The sequence below is a fragment of the Sapajus apella genome, unplaced genomic scaffold, assembly GCF_009761245.1.
Source record: "Sapajus apella isolate SASKATOON/1434 unplaced genomic scaffold, GSC_monkey_1.0 scaffold5, whole genome shotgun sequence".
NCBI lineage: Eukaryota > Metazoa > Chordata > Mammalia > Primates > Cebidae > Sapajus > Sapajus apella.
The window spans coordinates 47,675,038-47,700,424 of NW_022436945.1; the positions used below are offsets into that span (position 1 = coordinate 47,675,038).

General features: G+C 31.7%; 1 protein-coding gene and 1 long non-coding RNA gene across 6 annotated transcripts in view; both read left to right on the plus strand.

The window, feature by feature from the left end:
* The window catches only part of ADGRL3 (adhesion G protein-coupled receptor L3), an 844,276-nt gene that overhangs the window by 798,757 nt on the left and 20,132 nt on the right, over positions 1-25,387 (plus strand). For all 5 annotated transcript variants that reach the window (XM_032272132.1, XM_032272140.1, XM_032272143.1 and 2 more), the window contains 4 exons: positions 2,318-2,344; positions 4,895-5,063; positions 11,134-11,259; positions 17,932-18,028. In XM_032272132.1, the coding sequence (XP_032128023.1) occupies positions 2,318-2,344; positions 4,895-5,063; positions 11,134-11,259; positions 17,932-18,028 (419 nt within the window). The remainder of the gene's footprint in view (positions 1-2,317; positions 2,345-4,894; positions 5,064-11,133; positions 11,260-17,931; positions 18,029-25,387) is intronic.
* Positions 5,778-7,046, plus strand: LOC116545634. Its single transcript, XR_004266385.1, has 2 exons — positions 5,778-6,735; positions 6,893-7,046. It is a non-coding gene; the product is annotated as an uncharacterized LOC116545634 (long non-coding RNA).

The window sequence follows — 25,387 nt, forward strand, 5'->3', positions numbered from 1 at the left end:
TGATATTTCTTATTAAAAGCAAAACATATGTCACCCCACCAGTTATATTGCAAACTTTGTATTTTAATTTTTTAAAACATTTGTATAGTACAGAAATAGAGAATGAAACACAGGCAGGGGAAGAAATGGGAAGATGTATGATACAAAGGAGTAGATATGTAGGATGAACAAGTCTAGAGACGTAATGTGTATGAGGACTATAGGTAATAAAATTGTATTGTGTATGGGATTCATGCTAAATGAGTAGATTTTAGTTGCCCTGCTGCAAAAATAAAAACTGGTACCTATGTGAGATGATGGATACGTTTATTTGCTTCAATATAGTAACCATTTTACTATCTATGTGTATCCCACAGCAACATGTTTTATAACCAAAATATACATCATGAAATTTATTTAAAATATATACAAAGCTTAATCCATTTTGTAGAGCATTTTTGCATGTATGCCTATGTGTCAGCCTCTATAACTTTCTTTGCTTGACATTGTACTATACAAATTAAGGTAGAATTATTCAAATCATTAAGTGGACATCACAGATGGAGTATACTGTTGCAATGGGAATGCATATAATTTAATAAATATCACATTATGTTTTATAACTTTTTGATAGTAATATAAGTACAGGATTTTTCTTTCTAGGCCTGTTTTACAAGTGATAAATACCATCAATTCTTACAAATTCTTCTCTCTATATCTTTCACACATCCATGGAATTATGTAACTATCTCTTGGATTTCCGCTTCTTGCCTTAAAACTGTCTTTGAATGTCCATAATTAAGTCCAGTACTGTCCAATAGAACTTTCTGTGATGATGGACATGTCCATTATGGCAGCTACTAACTATATGAAGCTTTTGAGTAATTGTGATGTGACTGGTGTAACTGAGGAAGTGAATTTTAAACTTAATTTTATTTAATGAATTTAAATGTAAATAGCCACACATAACTAGTAATCTCCCCAATGGACGTGTAGTTGTAGTCACTCTGTGCTTTGTTTACCAACTTATTTCAGCCACATCTATTTTACTGCATCATACTGCCCCTGAAATATTCTTAAATATTTACTTACTCAACATTTATGTATTTGGGGTTTTATTCTCTGGGTAAGAAATTTTGTATTTTCGGTGTGGTTTTATCCTAACTTTAAATAGCCTAATAATAATAACCGTATATAATATTTATTGAAGACATTTTGTGTTAGACACGGTTCTGAGCATTTTATTCACAATAAATTGTTTCATCATCACAAGAAACTTGCATTATAATTATCACCATCTTATATATGTATAAATGGACACACCATAGGTTAATTAATTTTCGCCCAAGATCAAATAGGTAGCTAGTAAGTGGTTGAGCTAGGATGTAAACCTCAGGCAAACTGGCTTCAAATACCATTCCGTATTATCTCATCATTCTGGAGAGTGAGTTTTCATCAGTGGTTCTCTTTTATTCAAAATACAACACAGTTGGGGCCTTTCTAGGAGCTTTATTTGTGTATACATAATATAGGAAACTATCTTGCCTCTGGCAAGAGAGAAGAGAAAGGAAGAGTTTCTCTTCTTTCTTTTTCTTATCACAATTGTCTAAGCGGAAACTATGTTTTTAAAAATTGATCCAAAACATTCCTTATCTTTACTAATTGAGTATTAGGACCTCATTTTATCCAAATGATATTAAATAAATTAGTAAACATAAGTGACAATAAGCAGGTGCTGTATGTTTGTTCCTATGGCTACAAAAGATAATTCAGGTTTTTCTATCTCAGAACACAAACAGAAAGAGTTTTAAAGTACTCAAGATAGATTATTTTCAAAGGGTTGTAATGTTAAGATTTAACTCAGGTCAATCATCTCCAAGTTAAAATTACTTAGAAGCATACTGTCCATAATTAAGTAATCTTACCTACTAATATTACAGAATAAGAATACCTTTCGGTGACATGAAATCTGTCATTTTAAGCATACCCCCAAGCCTTTTCAAGATTGCTCATAAAATTTCTCATTCTCTAGAGAAATGTGATCTCTAAGAAATAAATGTCTCTGTCAAGTCACAAGTAATATGAGCACATGATAAAAAAATGGAATTTTGAGTCTTATAAGGGATATTGCAGTATTATAAAATTGCTTTTATTTCTTGTTATTTAAGTTCTCATGGTCATTTTAGGATTTACCTTCTGGATATAAAAGATTATGATTTCTTTCAGGGAGGTGGGGGTCAGAGGCCTTTGGGGACCAGGAGAATATTTTTCATATGAAATTCTTTGTCATAAAATGCTAATGTTGGTGTTCTTGTCTTTATGTCTATGCATTCTTTAGCTATGAGGATAACAGACCCTTCATCAAGTAAGAATGACCTGAATGGCTGATAAATTCCATTTATCAGTGTGGTCCCATGAACCAGCTGTCAGATCAGTACTGAAAAATCATTAGAGCTTCTGTCATTCACATTGAGGCAGAAGAGCAAACTGTGCAGGAAAATAATCTGGCATATAACTTACATGCAGAATAAATATGCTGCAGGTGTATTGCCAAAAAAAGTTTCTGCTTCACCTCTGTTAATTGGATATCACCTGAATTCAGTGCCACAGCAATAGCAATTTTCTGTGGTACAGACTTGTTTCGCTTTTAATAGCTTCCCTCTTTCATTGTGATGTCTTCCTCTGTGCCACATATGTCCACTTTTCTGTTGTTTGTTTGGGCATCATTCATCTAAAATTATTTTCTCATTTGCTGGTATATCTTCAAAATGATCTTACGGGTATAAAACTACCCAATTGCAATTGATATTAATTAATTGCTATACTAAATATAAAAATTTAAAAATTCCTTCAAAATTAATTTTTACATATGCAAAATTTCAAATTTGACACCGGTCACTAGATTAATGATCTAATCGGTAAGAATATATTTCAGTTTCTGAAATAAAGCTACAAGTCTGTACTAATCTAATAATTATAAACATAAATGTTAACATTTGGACACTTTCCCCATGCGTATTTTAAAATTACAAGTCCTGCAAGAATAAACTAAGATTGGCAACCGATGGGCAACCTTGCTGAGACTTTCAGTTTGTTCTTCTGGTGAAGAGTCCTTTGTTTTCATTTTTCTCCAGTGCCATTTCACTTCTTCATGCTTTTGCTTTTTAATTTTTAAATTTTTTTTATTTTTAAGAAATCGAGGCTCATTGCAGTTTTCTGCCATTCAGCTCTTGGGCCCATCATGTGTTTTCCAGTGGATAATACCTGACTTCAGTATTTGATCCTATTATTTTGTTTATAAATCGAAATAGCAATATTGCCTTGATTTAATGGCAATTCTTATTTTTTCTTTTTCCAACTTGGTCTGTAAGAAGCTGAGAGCTTTTCCTTAAAAGTTAGTGTACTTCTAAATCCAATTGTAGAAAAAAATATTCACACCTAAAATGTTTTCTAATTCATATAAGCAAATGTGTAACATGTAATAGCAGAAGTTCTTTAGAGATTCTTTATTCAAGAATGTTGATGTTTTCAATTAAACATGTTAAATTTAGTGGGCATTTAAACATGAAATATAGTGGCTGATTGTTATGGGAGAAAAATAGTAAATATAATTAATTTTAGTAAGACTTTAATAATTAACTACTTTGGGACCATATCTTTCTTAAGATTCAATTCTCTCTAAATAACAAATTGAACTCAGCTTCAGATTATGATAAACATATATGGTTTTCCCCTTCATTTCACAAAGCTTCAATCTCTGTAAATATATCTTTCTGAGACAATATAAGTGTAGGATAATAATCTGCTGAAAAGAAATATGAATATACCCTATTCAAGGAAGATGTGCTGGGAATAAAGAGGTTGGGTTTATTAGTGTATAGAGATCTCTACTGATTTGGTCCTGTTCTCCCATATACTTAGGAGTTGAGAAGGATTTCATTTCAATTATGAGTCCCAGTGGTTGCAAGAATTCGTTTTCTCTTGTTATTCAATACATAACTTAACCACAAATACATGAATTTTGATACCTGCTTATACTTTTGCAAATGACAGCTTGGAGGAAACTAAGAGAATGGAGTGGGAATGCGAACTTGTCTTTCATTCTATACTACTCCGTTCATACCGCTCCATCTTCATTCTCAGCTTCATCTTCTCCCTTGAGTTTCCAGACACTTCAAAGAAGTGAAGCTTCCCTTAGCCTTCAAAACATTTTTCAGCAAAGATGCCATATGACTGATTTCTAAAATCTACTGCAACATAGCATAGAAGAGAGTTATCCAAAAACTGAAGAAGAGTAAAAACAGTGCTTCCACTAGAGTGGAGCTACGTTTTTCCATCTACTATCCCTGATGCTTACTCTCTGTAACTATAGAATTAGACAAATAGGGCTTATTAAATTCATATGTGTACTTCAAATGCATGTATTTCCTCCTAATATGACTGATATTTTTGACAATAAACACTAAAATTTTTGTGGAAAAAGAGGAAATTTTTAAAAATGAGATAAAAATGTATCAGAAGCAGCACTAATAGAGGGAAATCAAACAAATGTTGCCACTGTGAGACCAGTGAAGACAAACGTAGCTTTATAGCCTGCTTTCCTCTTGCCATTCACCATAATTACACCTCATGCCATTTGCATATGCGCTGCAAATACATGAATAATTTATGGTATAAATCTGCTTTTGCTTAAATTAATTTCTGTGTTCGTAACATTTTCATTCATGTATATCTCCTCAAGCTTGAAAACTTGTAGTCTCATTAAAATCTTAAAGTACTTACACCACCTGTCTTACATTTTCTGTCAATAAAAGTTACTGTAACATTCTTTTCAGTGTTGTATTGTTGATTTGATATGGTTGTTAATTAAAGACCAATTGTTTGATAACCATTAATTTTTTTCTTCTCTCTACAGGTCATGGGTTATAGGTGCAATAGCTCTTCTCTGCCTATTAGGATTGACCTGGGCCTTTGGACTCATGTATATTAATGAAAGCACAGTCATCATGGCGTATCTCTTCACCATTTTCAATTCTCTACAGGGAATGTTTATATTTATTTTCCATTGTGTCCTACAGAAGAAGGTAAGCTAGAATTTTTTTTTAAATATAAATGGTATACATCTCATGATAGCAAAGTACTCATAACATATTCTAATATATTATTCTTGATATGTTTGTCTACAAGAAGTAAAGATACTCATCTTTTATAATAGTAAAGCAAAACAAGCACAAAATACAAGCATAATAGTTGGTGAGAGTGTCCAACAGTAGAAACAATTAAAACAGTTTCTGATTTGAACAATGAACAAAAATTATCGTCTTCTAGATTTGACTTTAAAGTCTTTAATATTCCCATTGGTGGACAAATGGAATTTGTGTATTAGGAAGTAACTATTTTCTAAAAATATTGTGGAGCCATGAGATACACACACACACACACACACACACACACACACACACACACACGCACATACACACACATGTATCATGGATATGTATCATGGAGGTATATGTGTATATATTTCTGTTTCTTCAAATACTAGTTTACATTTGAAAATATAAATATCTACACAGCTTATGGTAAAATAATATACATTTATATTTTTTGAATGAATAATGGAATACTTAATAATGGTCTCTATATTTCGTTCTTTTAAGAGCATTTATTATGAAATCTAAGAGTTGAATGATTAGAATACAGTTTTTTACGCTTATCTATTTTTGCAAATGTTTACATTTGCAAGGACATAAAATATATACATTTCAAAGTTAATTTTAAATACCAAATATTTTTATTACATTTTTTTAAATCCCAAGATTCATTTTCCAGCCTTAGGCACTTTAACTTTATTTAAAATGTGGTCTTGATTGGTCCAGTCACAAAAACCCCAAACCAGATTGCCTAAGTTTGAATCTCTCTGTTCTTCCATTGAAAAACTTGTGTGACTTTTTGGCAAGTCAATTAACTTCCCTATGTCTCAGTTTACTCATGTGTGACATGGAGGAGATAAAAATAATTATAAAATATTCAAAAAGATAGCTCTGAAAGTGAGGTAGAAAATTATTTTTTTAATTTATGAGAAAGAAACAATAAGATTTATAATGTTTCTTTGGAAAACAAAGGAAATAGAAAGTAAAGACATCTCTTTCTAGGATTTTTAGTTTTAGAGACTGGTGGGACCAAAATAAGAAGTTGAAAAGAGTGTTCTCTTGTCAAGATGGACAAACATAAAACAAAACACTTCTCTGTTTCAGTTTCACATGGCGATAGATACGTAAAATATGTTGACATGATCACAAATACAGAATAGAATAGTAATGATGAGTCAGGCTTCTAAATGTAGGTTACAGAAAAGAAAAGAGCTTACATTAGAATGGATGGATTCTAATCTAATTGATTAGAATTTCCCTTAAAAAGAGGTTGTTTTAAAATAGATGAACCCTCCCAATAATTAATGTGTACAACCCGCAAATTACAGAAGCCTAACTGAGCATATGTTTACGTTTTACTCATTGCCCGATGAATGGGGTTGCCCCATGAAGGGTTATAGGCTGATAAAGATTCAAACAACCTCAGTCTATGATTTTATAGTCCTCTTGGGTTTTGACATCCAACAGCAAGTCTGGGAAAGAGAAAGAGGATTTTGTGTTAAAGATTTGAAAGTGGCTCACACGGCATCTGCTCATTTTTTTTTTATCAGATAGGACTCTATCATTGGTACCACCTAAACTGCAAGGGAGACAGAAAAACATAGTATAGCTTTATACTCAGAAAGACAAGACATTGCATATGGTGACTAGATGGCAGACCGCCACTCATAATGTATTTAAAGAATAGGAGACATGTAAATGGTAAGTGAGAATAGAGTTGGAAGGAAGAATGAGAATCGAGATGATACACTGAATTAAAGATAGGAGAAAACGTCAAGAAAAAGACAGTGGTTGACATTCTAAAAGACTTCAGAGAAGTGAGAGAGACTAAAACTTGAAAAAATGTCTAGATTTGGATAGAAGAAAGCCATAACTGATGCTCAGGAGAAATATATACCAAAAAAAAAAAAAAAAGTGAGCAAAATCAGGAGATTAAAGGAAAAGGTAGCATTTGCCCATGAAAAAAAAAAAAAGGAATATGTTAGGTCATTATAATCAGCGTATCATATTGAAGTATAACAGATTTATTCACCTGTCATCTGTATTCTGTACATTAGCTTGAAATTTGGACCAACGTGGTTTTTAAATTTGATTTTAATTTGTTTACTAACTCCTTAAGAAGTAATTGTTAAATTTTAAAGTTAATTTGGAAATTTTCTACAAAGCAGAAAAGAAATGTTTGTACTTTATACACAAATCATTTTGGTTTTGAGTATTTTTACTAGCCAACACCTCTTTCAGTTTTCCCAATGTTAATTAAAATATTATTTTTATTTTTCTTGCTTTAACATAAACATATTACTAGAATAAGTAAGAATTGCATTGATATTCAGGTAGAGATTTTACATTTCAAGACCCCAAAACAACTTTAGATTTTTTAGTATATTTAACGTAAGTTAAATTTTGAAATCTATATGTCATCAAGTTCAGTTTCATGACTCATTAAAACAGAGTTCCAGAAACTGGCTTGTGAGACAAATTCATCCAGCTGCCTTTTATTTTTACAGCCAGGAAGCCAGGAATGGTTACTACGTTTTCAAATACTTAAAGTTTAAAATAAGTATATATACTATATCCTTGGTTTTGACTCCTGACTCAAAAAAATTAAAATGTTAACTGTCTGGACTTTACAGAAAATCTTCCCAGGCCCTGATTTTGGAAGCTTACTTTCATGATTTACAATAACAAGTCATACGCATATTGCTCCTTCATCTATTCCGTGTTTTGAATTTTAAAACTGGTTGCATTTGTATTCCGTGTCAAGAATACAGCCCAGTATGAGAAAATACATGATTATTTTTCATTTTTATTTTATCTTAAAAAAATGTAATGTACTTCTCTTTGACATTGAAGAAATGGTTGGGAGGTTGTTTTTTTTTTTTTCTTTTAAGCCATCTGATTAAATTTCACTAATATGACATTGCTGGTATAGTTGTTTATATATGTTGATAAGAGAAATATGAAATATTTCATATTTGAAAGTTTTGTCTTATTGAATCATTTGTTAATTGATTCAACTTATAAAATTAAAATTTTTGAGCCATCAGTCATTTTCTGAGTGTAGATTGTATAAACAGTATTTCCACGGGTCACATTAAAGTGGTTACTTTTATTTTTGTCATACACTCAAATATTTTATATACTCTCAGAGTTTCCATGATCATTTGATTTCTGATATGAGAATATAGAAGAAATGTTCCATTGGTAAGGCATATTCTCTTTGCTGTCTTCTATATTCTAGAACAGCATGACACCAAAATAGGATATCATCTGACTTGGATAACTAAGATGCAGTACCATGTGAAATAGTGGATTTGAATATGCAAAGGATTGAACAATCAAATAACTGTTTTATTGTAATCTAAAAAATGTTTCCTGGACATGGTCCATGTTATTTTTTTTTCTTCTTTTTAAGACATATGTTTAACATTTCAAATCAAATCACAGCAAAATAAAGTCAGTATAATGATTCAGTAAGTAATATAGCTAATGCAAGTCTTGGCATCACCAAATATCTTGATTTTCTGGTTGTTCATATAATCAGTTCAGAACATTTAATCTTTGTTGGAAAATTCAAATAGTCCATGATGAATTACTGTGGCTTATACAATATTGCTGCTTTTGTAACAGGAGGGAAGGTGGTTCTCTTTCTCTTTTCTTTGCCTTTATTTCTCTTTGTACTGAAATATTTCTTCAGATCTACATCATTTCATTCAAATACACTTTCTCATCTAGAAAGAAACATGTCTTTTGCTGAGTACCTTAAGAAAAACAGAATGGGATGTTGCAGAGTGGGGAGTTATGATCAAAGTTTAGGTTCTTAGAGATGCTACATAAATCAGTAGAAATTACTAAACTATCATTGATACTGCTTACTTTTAGTTAGAGATTATTTTAAGCCTTCTCAAGTTATAATTAAGGCATTTGCCCTAATTCTTTCCAGATACAAAGAAGGAGATAATTAATTGATTACTTTAATAATAATATTAGTAATATACAGTTCTTGTGCTGGTCAAAAATCCATGTTCCAAATGTGGCATCTTAGAGCTTTTTGATCATAGAGCAACCATGAAATTTAGATTTTTACCCTAAGGCACATTGCTTAACCTTTTCAGTCTTATAGTTTACTCTTATTGCTTAACCCATTTCAATGTCCTTATCTATAAAATGAAGGTAATAATTATTTTTCAGAGTTATTTTAAGGGAGGTACCTAGCACAGTTCCTGACATACAATGATTAAAAAGTAGAAGTTCTTCTCCCCACCCTCCCAACAGATGTATCTTAGAAACACACATAACTGGGTACAGACTGATTCCTCTTTTTAAGATAAGCAAAATATGGACTGACTTGTAAACACTGAACAAAAATAATTATCTCTATTTCTAATTATTGATAAATGTAGCACAGAAAAGACTGGTTGCAAAACAAATCAATAGCATTTTAAATACATTGAAAAATAAGTAATTTTGCCATGTCTGAGCAGAAAAAGGCCCTAAAAGCCAGCACATCATAACCCTGTTTTGCTCATTCTATTCTCTATGGCAAGAATGCCTTTTCCTCCTCTTCTTCCCTATCCTTTGTTTCAACTTCACTCTGTAGATTAATTCTGGTGGCTCTTTTGAAGACTATCTGGGAAGACTTCTTCCCCAAGAAGCCTTTCTTGGCCCCCACACCTACCTCCTCTTCTATACTTGAGTCACCTGACTCCATCTCCATCATTGTTCTCATCACATAACAATCACTCAATAAATGTGAGTTCCTTGAGGAAATCTGCATTTGTTCTGTCGTCTTTGATTCTGCTGTGTCTTTGACAGGATGAATTTTACCATAAGATGAAATGTTCCCATTTTGAATACTAAATTTAATGTATAATTTACATATCTTTCTTGCTTTTGATTCTAAATAACATTATTTTTTAAAGCACATGTTCATAACTTTGATTTAAATAAAATCTTATTGGAATATTATATTATTATAAGTTGTGGAAATAATGAACTCTAATGTGAAATCAAATATGTAAAGGCCTAAGAATAATTTATATATGGTACTGTTTCATAATATAAATTTGTGAACATTTAATCAATATAATAAAGTGTCCTTTTGTTGTTACTGATAGTAGAGATGTGATTTAAGGCAGTTGTGTTTATTTTTATATGCCTTGTTTAACTAAAGAGACAGAAATAAAAATTTTAAACATGATAAAATTTTACCAAAAGTTGATATAATTCTCTGCTTAAAAACATCAGCTTAAAGTCTTCTTTTTCCCTGTAATTTTATATTACAACCAGGATTAAGTATTTAATCAAGAATGCTGTAAAGAAAAGTAATTATATTTCTCTGATTATTCAGTAGAACTATTCTGAAGGACTGAATTTAAAATCTTTTGAATTTTTGTTCTCTAGTTGAAAATTTGATCTCTTTTAAAAGAAATAAACTTCAGAGAAATACAGATTTAGAAGAAATGATTCACCCAACGTATTCATATTTTCTGCATTTATCCTCTCTCTGCTTTCTCTCTCTGATCTCTCTCTCTCTCTGTCTCCCTCCCCCACTTTTTACCCTACTTCCTCCATCCCCCTCTCTTTAACTTCCTTACTAGAGTTCCACCTAGAGAACAACAGCTACAATGCCCTTAACACCAATAGGCTACTTTATATCAAATTTATGAAGCTAAAAATGTTATCTTGAATGGGCTTAAGTGTATGTTCTTTGAACTAAGAGAAAGTACCACTATGATGTGATGAAGAGGGTATGTGTGTGTGTGTGTCTGTGTGTGTGTGTGTGTGTGTGTGTGTGTTAAAAAGCTCCAGTTGGGCAGTATTTCAAGCTTGACAGTATGAATATAATTTTTTAATTGTAAAATATATGTTGGACAGACTTTCTTGTATCTGTAGGGCAAGGAAATAATTATGTTATCTAAAAATAAAACTCACATTTTCTACTTTTGTTCCTACCTGCAATGAATTACTTGCTAACAGAAGTTAATATTTAATTGGCTAGGTACGAAAAGAGTATGGGAAATGCCTACGAACACATTGCTGTAGTGGCAAAAGTACAGAGAGTTCCATTGGTTCAGGGAAAACATCTGGTTCTCGAACTCCTGGACGCTACTCCACAGGTTCACAGGTAAACAATAGTTGTTCACTGAAATGAAGTAATTCTTAACTATATTTCTGTTACCAGTTACTCTCCCTTATGATTGGTGCTAATTTCTATTCTATGTTTCACACATCACTTGTTTTTGTTGTTTCACTGTGTCCCACATGGGAATGATTCTGACAGAGAAGAAACCAAAACTGTAATAACATAATGAAATTTAGGGTCTAAGTTTGCATAGTAATTAGTGACTTCAGATTGTTTTTAGTTCAATAAATGCAGTAAGAAAGAAATTTGCCATTTTACCCGAAATTCAAAAAAAGTAATATTTCATATACATAGAAATTTGATATCTTGACATGGCTCTAATTCTTATAATTTTTCTAACTAGTATAATAATTATCTGTCACAAACTGAGGCAATTTACATTTAATATGATATGTTTAGTGAAAATAACTATGACTCAACGTTATTTCATGCTGATAAGTTGAAGAAAAATCAGGGCAGTGAAGAATACTACAGCAGTATTATTGCTATAGCTGGTCTAAGCTCCACTCCCATTCATCCAGCACTACACATAGCAGCATAGTACCTTACCCAAAAAGTTTTGAGCTTTTAGGTATACTGTGTGCCATTTTTCCCAGGGCACAGTTTCAGCTCAAAGGTTATTACATAGAAATCTTAGCAACTCCTGGATGCTAAAATGAGCCAGTCAAGTAAAAGACATAGGATTGTGTAGGTGATGAATGAATTTGATTTCAATATAGCAAACTAGTATTTTTGTTTGTTTGTTTTTTAAGATACAGTCTCACTCTGTTGCCCAGGCTGGAGTGCAGTGGTGCAATCTCAGATCACTGAAACCTCTGCCTCCTGGGTTCAAGCAATCCTCCCACCTCAGACTCCATTGTCCCGAGTAGCGAAGACCAGAGGCGTATGTCACAACACCCCAATAATTTTTGTGTTTTTTTGTAGAGGTGGGGTTTCATCATGTTGGCCAGACTGGTCTCAAACTCCTGGCCTCAAGTGATCCGCCTGCCTTGGCCTCCCAAAGTGCTGGGATTATTAGGTGTGAGTCATGCAGCCTAGTACTTTTAAGATTGCATGATTCAGTAGAAGAAAAAGTCATGTTTTCAGTGTTGCCAATTAAATTTTTTTGAGGAAACTCAAGTTTAAGTTGATAAATACAGTTATAGATCAAGAATTAATTTTTCTTAATTCTTTTAGCTCAACCTATAAATCTAATTATTGTTTCATAAATTTGGTTATTTTATATAAAATAAGAGTTATTGCTTCAGTTATTATTTGATGGATGTTCAATTGGTTTGTAAGCTTAATAGATTAAATTTTTGTAAATAATTTTATTTATATGCTTAGAAAATTTAATTTTTTATACCCTTTAAATATCATTTATAAATTTAACATATCTGATTGTTTCAAACACATCAACTGTCAGACTATACAGTCATACACACTTAACTAGCACTTGAAGCACTGTTATAAATCAATGAATGACCATGTTTTCATAAACAGTTTCCTCACCAATTAAGTTTTTTATCTTACAAATAAAACCAAATTTTCAATATCAATCTAATATTTACCATTAAAATTTTAAAAATTAACATATTACTGTCAAAAATATCAGACTATCTTAAATGATTTTGCCAACCACAAATCATGAACCTTAAATATAATTGCACAATTATTAGTAATCTGAATTTCATGTATTATTTACATACCACACTGAGGTTGTAAAGTTGCAAATCAGAGGAACAATTGTCCCAACTCAGATGGGTGGAAATTTCTGAGTTTAGCACTTTTAAATTTGCCAATCAGAGATCTGAATTCTCACATAAGAGTGGGGGAAGACGAGGGTGATGCTTTTAGCATGAACTCCTTTTATAATTAATGCCTTTATTATCAGACTCATAATCCCTTTCTCTTTCCTGCTTTTTATAATAACTTTTTCCACAACTTTTCAATTGATATTGCTGAGATTCTCTGTATCATCCAGCCTGATTAGCTCCTGCATGCTTTTCACATTACTGAGCTCATCAGCCAACATTCTTTAATTTTATTGGCATATATCCTTTTATTGACATATATCATTAATATTAAAATAATATTTAGGAATCTCGTTTACTACAACAGAGTTGTGCAATGTTTAGCAATACTTCTAAACTACAAGTTAAGGCAGTGCAGCTCAATGAAATAATAATAAACTCTGTGGTTGGGTATACATTGTTTTGAATCCTGGTTTTGCCATGTACCAGCTATGACACAGAAAAAAGTTATTAATTTCATTGACACTCAGTTTTTTCATCTGTAAAATACTGATAATAAATACTGACATCTTAAATTGCTAAGAAGATTAAACTCATATACACAAAACACTTAGAATAAATTGTAGGTGCTCAATAAATGGTGGTTGCTACCATTTATTACTGTTGTTATTATAGAATATTATATGTATCTTTAAGTGGTACCACATTTTTGCCCTCACTCTTGTAATTTGTAATATCACCATTCTACTCTTTGAAAATAATTTACATTTTTTTCTTATACTTAATATAATACTAATTCTGATTAACTGTGACCATCCAATCCTCCATAAGGTTATAAGATACCTAATCTATATTGTTTGTTTAAATAAAACTAATGAATATATTTCTCATTAATTATGGCCACCCATAAGCAAATGCTAAAATATTCACTGATATTAAGACAAAATTTGGGGAGTATGGACGCATCTTTCACATAGGAGAACTTCTAAAATAACTATCACTATGTATTATACTCTTTAATTTAGAAATACTGAGTGCCTCCTGTATAATGCCAGCAATCTTCTAAGCTCTGGGGATAAAATGATTAAAAGACATATAACTTCCCCTATGATCTGGAATATTTATTCTAGTATTGGGAGACAGAAAAATTATTAATAACTAACAACCCAACAAAAATATCAAATTGGGAAAAATGGCAGAGAGCAAAAATATGGTGATGTCAGTTAGCCAGGTGGCTACTTAGATTAAGTGCTGGAGAAAGTCTACCTTTGGAAGTGATGCTTATACCCAGGTCTGACTTACAAGATTCTAAAAGAAAGGAGAAAAGGAAATTCAGGGGAACCATTTTCTAAGTGAAAATACTGCTTACGTAAAGCCTTTATGGTGTGAAGAACTTACAAAAAATGTTTGCCAAAGTAGGTTAGAGGGAGAGTGAGACACAAAGTCAAAGAAAAAGGGAAGAGATAGATCCCTAAGTATTGGTAACAGTATGAAAATTAATTTTATTTTGATTACTTTGGAAGGCCAGTAAGATAATTTAGGAATGAAAGTGAGAGGATATAATCCACATGTAATAAAGTTTATGTTGCCACATTGTGGATAATGGAGGGGATGATTGCCAAGACTAAAAAGTAAAAACCCTTTTCACCTCTTGCTCCTCCAAACTTAGATCCTAGTCCTAATCACTCATAAAAGTTTTATAATACAAACATATATTCACAGAAATGGGTGTAAAATTTTTTGAAACTATAGACTGAAAGAATATCTTTTGACTTTCTTTTAATTGTTTTGTCATTTGTCTTTCATGCATTTTATTTATTTTTAGATATTTTGCTTTTTATTACAGAATATTTGAAAAATAAAAAATTATGTGACATATGTACGTGAAATATTGAAACATTTTAATAAGATGAACACCTGGGAACCCAACATCCAACTTAGGAATTAGAACATTTTCAATATGTTTTTCTCTTTATTTAACCTCTTCCTAATCAATCCCTATGCCTTCCTCCAGAGAGCCTCCTAAATTTTGTTCTGCCATTCCCACAACTTATTCTAATAATTTCTTTCCCTCCAAAAAATGTTCAGCGTTCCTTTTTTGAGTCTTTCTTTATAAATGATACTTTATTGTATATAGTCTTCTCTGACTTTTTTATTTTTCACTCCCATATTCAAAAATCCATCCTGGTTCATTCCATAAACATCTAAGTGTGGCCTATATTATATTATGTAATATATACGTATATATCTTTATATACACATACCTTTATTTATTATATATATGCCTATATATATATATATATATACCTATATTTATTTTATATGTATATCTTTTCCTCTTTTCCAAACTGCCTGCACTCAGGAGCCAGATGACCGCATTCCAGTACTGGTTATGCCAATTATTAAGTCTATGCCATTGAGCATGTTCATTAACCACGGTGCTTCAGTTTTCTAATGTGTAGGATTGCCTACCTTATTTGACTCTTGTGAAGTTTTGATTAGTGAATACATGAAAAGTTAGGTAAAAGAGAACATAGAAATAATTAATTGATATAGATACATACACACACACATATAATATACATACACTATGTAGTATGTGCCAAGTATGACACCTCAATGAGCAAAGAAGACAAAAATTATATTTTCATAGAGCCTCAAGCCTAATGCAGGCATTAGACAATAAATATTGGGCATTAAATGGATAGCCATTAAATAATTATATAACACATGGTATTGTAGGAGATGTTAGTGACTGTTGCGGGGAAGTAGTAGGGGAACAGGACTGAGATGTGATTGGATTGTGTGGATAATCTACAATTCTAAGTAGGGTGGTCAAGTTATACCTTCAGAAAACATATTTTAGAGTTAAAAGGATAAAGGAATTATGCATATCTGTATCTGGGTAAAGAGCACCCCAGGCACAGAAGACAACTGATGTTGCCAAGCCCTGAGGCACAAACATGCCTGGCATATTAGAGAACAGCAAGAGGACAGGTGTCACTAGAGCAGGTAGGGCAGAGTAATAGGAGGTGAGATAATGGGACAGCTCATTTAAATATCACCTAACAATAATAACTTCATCAACTCCCAGTTAAAATATTACTTCTTCAGTCTATATTGTTCTCAGACTCCCTAGACAAGGACATACCCCTTAATATATGGTAAAAATATATGGCATAATTGGTAGAATCTTAAAAAAGTATCTAGTATAATGAAGTCACAAAAGTGCACAAAACATAAATGTGTGGCACAATGAATTCTTACCACTTCCCAGGCCAAGTATTAGTATACTGAGAATACCTTGGAAACCCTTTGAACCCCTTTCAATCATTAAACTCCAAACATGACGCTTGTCTTAGCTTTTAGTAGCACATTTTAGTTTGCATATTTTGATACTTATTCACCTGAAATAATTCAGTACATACTCTTTTATGTTTTCCTTTGTTCCCCAGACATCTATGTTACTGCAGGATGGTATAAGCTTTTTAATTTTCTTTGCTTTATATTATTCTATAGTTTATTTATCCACTGCACCATCAATAATCATTTTGGTTGTCTATATTTTGGCTATAATATTTAATGACTATATGAAGATTTGTGGGCATATTGTACTTTTGCATTTATTTTTGTAATAATTTGATTAATCTGTTACTAGTTTAGCAGCTCCATGAAGGTCAAGACATTTTGTGCTTGCATTTCACCTTTGTATCTTATAGGTTAGTACTTGACAAGTAGTAGAGAGTAATTAATATTTTTAATTAATTAATTAATTAACCAACTAATAAAACAAATGTGAGATAATTCCTCCCAACATTGTCCTTTTTTAAATGTTGTGTGTGTGTGTGTATGTGTGTATGTGTCTGCGTGTATGTGCATGCATGTATTTGTCAACCTAGAGAGAACGTGATATGCAACAATATTCCTGAAGAATAAACATGTTCCAAGATTTACAAAATCAGTTGTCTAATATTCTAAGCTGGGCTACTCCCATAATTCAAGGAGTTCAAATGTATTTGGAACATACCCATTGTAAGCATGGCTTCATAAGTAGTAGTAATATTTCTTATAACTATCTCACCCTTGGAAAAACTTCTGAAAATATTTTTTCTTCCTCATGAGATGGTTAATCCTTTTTTGAACCATAACTCAATAAAATGGCATAACAGAATAAAACAGAAAAAAATCCCCCCAAATGGAAAAAGTTTGTAATATTTATTTTCTGGAATTATCTGACACTTAGAAATTTGAATGTAGGAATATCAATAATAATGTAAGAATTTTTAGCTATCTATAAAACTTCCTACTGAAGGAATGAATCAACTAACTTTATCTTCTTAAAAGAAAGAAAAGTCAGAATAGTTATGTAATCTCTAAAATTACACTGATCTCCTTATAAAAGTTATGGAAAATGTAAGTACGGTAGCATTTTAATAATGTTTTATTTTCTTTTCTTAAGAAACTCTTTTGCAAGATTCTGATTTCTTAAACTAAATCATTTGTTAGATCTAGCAATTTAATACATATTTAAACATTCTTATTCCAATAAAAGTTACAGTAAAAATAATTTGTTTTCCCTTGGAAATTAAAATTTTCCAATTCTAACTGTCTGAAGATATATACTTCTGTATATCTTCAACATATTTAAATTGGCATAGTACTTTACACTTATTTCTTTTTTTATAGTTATAATTATCTTTGGTAGATAAGCATTTAGAAATACAGTTAATGAGAGCCATGTATTATCATGAACATTATTTCTGATGTTCTCATGCTACTGCACTGCAAACATGTAGTTGTTTATTTGCCAAATGCTAGAAACAAAGGTCTCATATAGCTATGACAGAAAAGAAAAGAATGATTTGTGTGAAAATTCACTGCCTCATGAGCTCATTTTCTTTCTGCCTTTTCCCCCACCCAGAGCCGAATCCGTAGAATGTGGAATGACACGGTTCGAAAGCAGTCAGAGTCTTCCTTTATTACTGGAGATATAAACAGTTCAGCATCACTCAACAGAGGTAATTAGAAATAATTTTTCATATTTATTACTTTTCTGATTACTTTAAGAATTAAATGCATTGGTTGATTTGCAACTTCTGAACCTGTTCCACGTGATAGAAATATTGTAAGAACATACAATTTGGTTGAGTGTAGCAATGTGTTCCATTATTCATAAGCCGCTTTAAGAAAAAATCCTGAATTTTCAGGAAGTCTTTTCCAAAAGGAAGTTAGAAACTAAGAAATTTTTTTTTCCTAGTCATCTGCTGCTGCCATAAACTGGAGAGCTGTCAGGCCTCATTGGAAGCATGAAAATGGGCAATTATGTGGCTATATAGTCTGCTAAGCATCATCGAGTTCCACATTGTCTTAGGTATAAAGCAATTTCATAGTCTTTGTGGAAGTGAAAGTATACTGTCTAATACATACTTAAGGCAACCTGTGTACTTGGAAAAAAATCACATCTTAATATCTAAAAGACTTACCTGGATAATATTGGATACTTAAAGATTTAGGAGAAAAAATACTTTGGGGTATATTATTATTATTGTATATGTATGTGTTTGTGGTTCAGTGTTCCCTGGGTGGCATTTAGATTTTTCAAATGAAGAAACGAAGTTCACTTAATCTATTGTTTTGTTTGTGGTCGAGTTATTTTCCTTGATCTTTACTCTCCCTCTCTCTCTCTCTCTCTCTCTCTCTCTCTCTCTCGTTCTTTGTGTGTATGTGTGGGGATATGAATAGAATTTATTTCACTGTAGTAAAAATGACTAGATGCAACATTGTGGAGACCAAGAGACTACTACAGTCAGCAATGGGAAATATTTAGAGTATGGTTTTTTCTGGGAAGGAGGCATTTGTATGAATTTATTTTTATGATCAATATGATTATTTCTTATCCCCAAACTAGAATTATTATTTTATTTTAAGCTTATTTCTGTTAGGTTTTGTTACATTTTATGCTACTCTGAATCAAACAGTATCATAATTATGGCTTATGATTCAGAAAGATTCAGATGCTAGCACTCTCAATTATTTGTACTCGAGTAAGTTACATCTTATTTGCGTAAAGAACTTAGGACAGGAAGTGTCAAAATTCAATTTGATGCTGGGTCCATATTTTAAAACTAGTCATGATTTTAAATTATGTACATCACTTTTGCTGGATTAGTAAGCATAGTAAGTGAGAATATTCCTCCAAATATGAAGAAAATATATTAAAATAAAACAACTACTCCTAGTATTTTGTTTCATTATTAGTTTGTTTTTATTGGCTAGAATATATCCAGCTAGACAACATCTTTCAAGTATTCTTATCTTTTTCAATTTAGTTTTAATATTTAGTTTAGGAAAATTTCTTTTAACATCAGTATTCTAACTTTTTGACATTACTTATAAAACATAAAGAACAAATTACTTACAAACACTTCCAAAACCTAGGATTAATTTGCTAACATGTGACTAATTTTCTGTATTCTTTAAATATTTCCATATATGAAAATTTACTGTGTGTTCCAAGAAAGGGAACTGTCCTTACCAATAGGATTTATTGACAGAAGTATCTTGCAGTTAATGATCTCGGCAGCCATAGAATAATTGTTGATTACACAAAAACTGAGGTAATATGATTTTATTGATGAATTATCTATTGTAAGAATAAATAAAATATGTAAAATTATTATTTTGTTTAACACTGTTATCTAAATTTATGTAAAGGTAGTAAGGTATGTAAGTTCTGTAAAAACTGCTATAAATGGATAATATGGGTTTAAGGTTAATCGCTATATAACACTGCTATTTAGTTTCTTTCTTTTTAACTTCTTCTCAAGATTGTAATTAACTTGGAATATAGTGATGTGAATAACTAGATTAATTTGAAATATATTAAAGGAAAATATTATTTTATATTGACTGGCATATATTTAAGTCTGTTTATCAAAATCTCTAGTTTTAAAATATATTTCTTACAGCTGTTAAAGGCGGGGTATATATTTTCTTGTAACATCAAATAAGTTACTTTACTGATGACTTCGGGTAGAGAATTAAATTGAACTTATAATTTAAAAGGTGCCCAGGTAGTGATCATTTCATCAATATGTATTCTTCCTTTCACTTGGAGACTTTATTTGTGCTAGGAGTCATAGTGTTCTTCTTCATTTCCTATATTAATTTCTTAGTACCCCTCAAGTCAGAAACTCCTAATTTTATTCTTATTTTTTTAATCTTAGATGAGTAGACCACTTGAAATTTTATTTCTTCATATTATGTCTCTGAAGATAGTCTTTAACCTCCTTCTTTAATCTTGTCTTATTTCCCAGGATCCTATCTTCCCTGCATTCAGGTGTGTGTATCATATTTAGGTAGGTGACATCCAAGATTCATCTTTTCAGATAAACACTTCAGTCACCTCAGCAACATAATTATTCACTTCTGTTTATTCAAAAGATTATATTCTCTATTACTAAAATAAAAATCTTAGAGACTACATCTTTACATCTTCATATATTCTAACTTCTTATTTAGTTAGTTTTTTACAGATAGCGTTTTTTTTTTAATTCAGACTCCATTTTCCTTTCTTTCTAAGTTAGATGTATTAAATCTCTTATTTTTGTCTTTAAGATAGTTCTGACCCTTGAAAACTACAAACTGTTGTCCAAAAATCAGTTCTATTTTTAATTTAGGTTTTCTTTCCTGTTCATTCCGCTAGTCAATTCATCAAAAGGGTACTATTTAAAAATTTGGTATGTTTATCATTGTTCTTACAAACAATAATAAATCATTATCATCTTTAGGATCCACTAAAAAAAAAAAAAAAAAAAAAAAAAACGAATACATCATGCAGTGTAGAAGTACTTCTTGATGGTATTTATTTTTTTAAAACCATCTCAAATATTCTGCTCTTGAATCAGTTTGTTGCATCATAAGTGTGAGATTACCTTTCTAGATTTTCCAAGGTGACAAATTTGATTACTATTGGGATTTTACTCCTTGGAATCATGTGAAACCTTGGAAGATTTATTGATATAATAATTTTCAATAAGTATATTAATTCCTTTATATTCTCTTTAGAAGTTTTGTTGTTTTGTTACTTCATCTGTTTAAAATCTTCCATTAAAACTGTACTTTAAATATCTGTAAATATGAAGGTGTTTCTCGAAATGTTTTCTATACATTTTCAAATATTTTTCTCGAACTGACTTGTTTGGCACAACGTTACACACTTAAACAAATTTAGAAATCCTTGAGGCCAATACCCCAGCAGTACTATCAAGTTAACTTCAGCAATGCCACTGTATACACAAGTGAAAGGAGCTTTAGAAGAGCTCTAAGGTGATGGTTGATTATAGAGAGTTTCATCAAAGATTAACTCTAAGCCACATTCAAGTTTTCACAAACTCATAGGACCGCAGGATGTTTTATGCATTGGTTCATTTAAATATTTACTATTCTGCTCATATCTTGAAGGTATAGTCAGCACTCAATTCCGAGTTTCCTCCCAGCACTGTTGGAAATCTAATTCAAATCTCTAGTAGTTCCAACTTCCTGGTAGCAGTAAAATGACTTGTAGCTAGAGTAGTTTTTTCCACTACTCTGCAAATCACACACACACACAATATATATATATTTTAAGAGATGGAGTCTTAGACTGTCACCCAGGCTGGAGTGCAGTGGCATGATCTCAGCTCACTGCAACCTCCACCTCATGGGTTCAAGCAGTTCTCCTGCCTCAGCCTCATGAATAGCTGGACTTACAGATGTGCACCACCACACCTGGCTAATTTTCATATTTTTAGTAGATGTGGGGTTTCACAATGTTAGCCAGGCTGGTATTGAACTCCTGACCCCGTGATCTTCCTGCCTTAGCCTCCCAAAGTGCTGAGATTACAAGTGTGAGCCACCATGCTCAGGTATTTTTATTTTTTTGAGACAGGTTCTCCCACTGTCACCCAGTTTGGAGTGCAATGGCATGGTCATAGCTCACTGCAGCCTCGAACTCCTGGGTTCAAGTATTCCTCGTGCTTCAGCCTCCTGAGTAGCTAGGACTACAGGCTCCCACACCATTTTTTTAAAACTTTTTGTAGATGTGAGGTTTCACTCTGTTGCCCAGGCTAGTCTTGAACTCCTGGCTTCAAGAGATCCTTCTACCTCAGTCTCTCAAAGTTCAGGGATTACAAACAAGAGCCACTGTACCCAGCATTGAACTATTTAGATTAACAATACCTCTAAAACTTTAGTTTGATCCAAAAATGAAATACTGACTGAGAAATTTCCTCTGGAAGTGGCATGAATTGTTAAATATTTCTAATCTTTTTGTGGCTCTATGTAGAAATTAGGATATTTTCTGAAATTAGACTTTATCTCATCATAAATTTTATATTTATTAGGCTTTATCTTATCATAAATATTATACTTATTCACTTTATCTGATCATAAATATTATATTTCCCATTGTCTTTTTATTTAATTAGTAAAATTGAGGTCAGAAACTTCCATTTGAAAATCAAGTTTTGCTAAGTAGCTCTTACCAGTAAGGATCTTTGAATCACATGAGAGTGCCCCGTTCCCACCCCAGCCATGAAAATTCAAATTTTCCCAGCATTAGAACAAAGGGCATTTGTTTTTCTTCTGGAACAATTGCTTGGCTAGCATCATGAGTTTTTATTTTTCCATAATCTCCTATCCTCCATCTTGTCAACCTCTCAGACAAGTTAATTTGATTTAGATTTTTATGCATAGAGATCTGACCAGTAAGGATATGTTTATTTAAGTCAAATTTAGTTGTTATATATAGGAAGACTGATTGGTAAATGTGTAGCACTTATTTATTAATGCTGATGGATTCTTTTTTCAGAGTTCAGATCTTTGTTAATCTGCAAAAGCATTCTCAGTAAATATATGTAATTAGTAAAACTGTGATTGCCTATGACAATACATTTGTTTTTATAGACTTTTAAGGGTAAATTTTGGATCAAAGCTAGTGGCAATACTACCTACTGAAAGGTGACCCCGTCTGTTAGGAGTATGGTTGCTACAGAGGGGAAAGATGTTGCTGTCAAATAGACATTTGCAAATAGTTGACCCTCTCATTTTAGTTTTGCAAAATAATTCTAAGAATGAACAGCTGACTTTTAATTCAGAGACTTCTGGCAAATTGCTTAACATCTCAGGGTCTATGCAATGAGTAAATAAACAGTACTCACTTCAGAAGGTCCTTGAGAGGAGTAAATGAATATATTAATGTGTAAATTGCTTACAACAGTGCCTGGAACATAAATATTATTATTGTTTTATTGAGAAGTTCACTTATACTTTCTAATAAATGAAAACTTGTCCTTGCTAGTGTTCTCAAGTAATCAGATATTAAAATTCATCATTCCCTACCGAAGTTTTGTTTTCATTTTTATTTTGCAGAAATAGGTGGGAAGAATGAGGTGATTACCTGAATAGCAAATAAAAGAAATGATAATAGATTTTGCTACCTGGAGGCTAATAAAAAGAATAAAATAATAAAACTGAATTGTCATTGCTAAATTAGAAATTAAATGCACATTGCATCTGCCTAGTTGTATTTCCCACTTTTGATTTATAAGCATGTTTTAGCATCAAAGAAATAAATGTAATATATTTCTTCTCCCTACCTTAGATAATGGCATAAGCAAACACCACCTTCACTTTACTTTTAAGCCCTGTCCTCTCCCTCCAGAAGCTTAGAGAACACTAGTCCAATTCAGACAGCGCTGCTAAATAACCAGTTATGTAGTGAAGCAGGGATATGGCTCAGACCTGTTTTTAACTAATGTTTTCTCAGAGCCGGTATTGTCTTTCCCAGGAAATTGGTCACTGAGGCAGAAGAAACCTCAAAATAAATCACCTGCCATCTCATTACTATTCAGGCTTCTAAACATATTTTTCTTTCATGTTTTTAAAGAAAAGTGAAAATGAAAAACTTTGGTATTTTACTGCAATTAATGATTTATATAAATCATTTATATTCATTCACTATAGTTTATTAACGTCAATAAATATAATTTGGCTTATATGCATAAAATATGCCGTATTGCCCCAAAGCCTTGCTGTTCTGAAGGATTATAAAATCATTGGCTGTAAATATTAAGCAGCTCCTAATATAATCTGACATCTACTTATGAAATTTGCAAAGACAGTTAATAATGTACCTATGGTACTTGCATAGCTAATAAATCAGAGTAACGTATATAACAAACTATTTTTATTTTGAACAAGCATTATGCTGATATGAATGCAAACATAAGTATTCTATGACATTGGTAAATTTTTCTTTTGAGAATTTTACCATTATATTTATGTCCAGTATGTCTGTAAGTTTGTTCTTTATGTTCTGTGTAAATGAGGCAACAGTGTTTTGTTTATATATGTTTATTTATTTCCTTTGTACATGTTATCAGTAGAGACAATCAGAAAAGGAACAATAAAATAAAGAAGACTGTGTTAGGAAAATCAATTTAATAACAAAAAGACAAAATAGGCACAGATTTTTTAAGTGAGTCAAATAGATAATTAAACAAGGCTGTATTATATCCAGGTTTTTAACTCAAGGAAGCCAAATAACTTTCAGAGTTAACTCTCTATTCAAGTCGCAAAATGAAATATATGAAATATTGATGTCCAGTCAATCTGGGGCAAAGGTTCTTGGCTATAAATTTTTGGCAGGGTCGGAAAAAGAAAAATATTTGTAACGCTTACTCAGCAAATCCTTCTTATGCATTACTTTTAGCTTTGTCTCTGATGTACCTCCTCCAAGTAATCCAGTCTCTCACAGCTAACTAAACAATAATAAACAGTTTGTATTTATTATTGTTATTAACCTAAAACTCTCAAAGATCCTTTTAAAAAGGAGGTTTTTAAAATCTATTTAATTTCCTCATTTTTATTGTTTTATTATCATATTACCTTACATATTATGAGCAGTATTTCTTACCTCTCTTATGAATCAACCAAGCTGCAGTGAGCTACCTGGGCAAATTCTAAACATAAGTGCTATAGAGTGTTTCCACTTAGCTCTAAAATATTACTATTGGCTTTATGTAAGTTACTGAGGTTGTAATTCTTAAAAATTCCTTTTTTTTAGAGCTAAGTATGAATATTTCAACATAAGAGTTGCTGGTGTTCTTTTCTCTGATGGAACACAGTATGCCCCTTATAGTTGTTAATAAATTTTCTGTTTCTCCTTTAGTCTGTATGTAGTTATTTGCATATTGTACTCTGTTCATTATTCATTATCCATTTTCTTTATATTCATGAAGACACTGGGTATCTTGGTAGTTAAAGTAACTTTTCCAAGATCACGTGACTACTTAGGGCACCATCTAGATTCCAAGCAAGGTCTTTCCAACCACAAA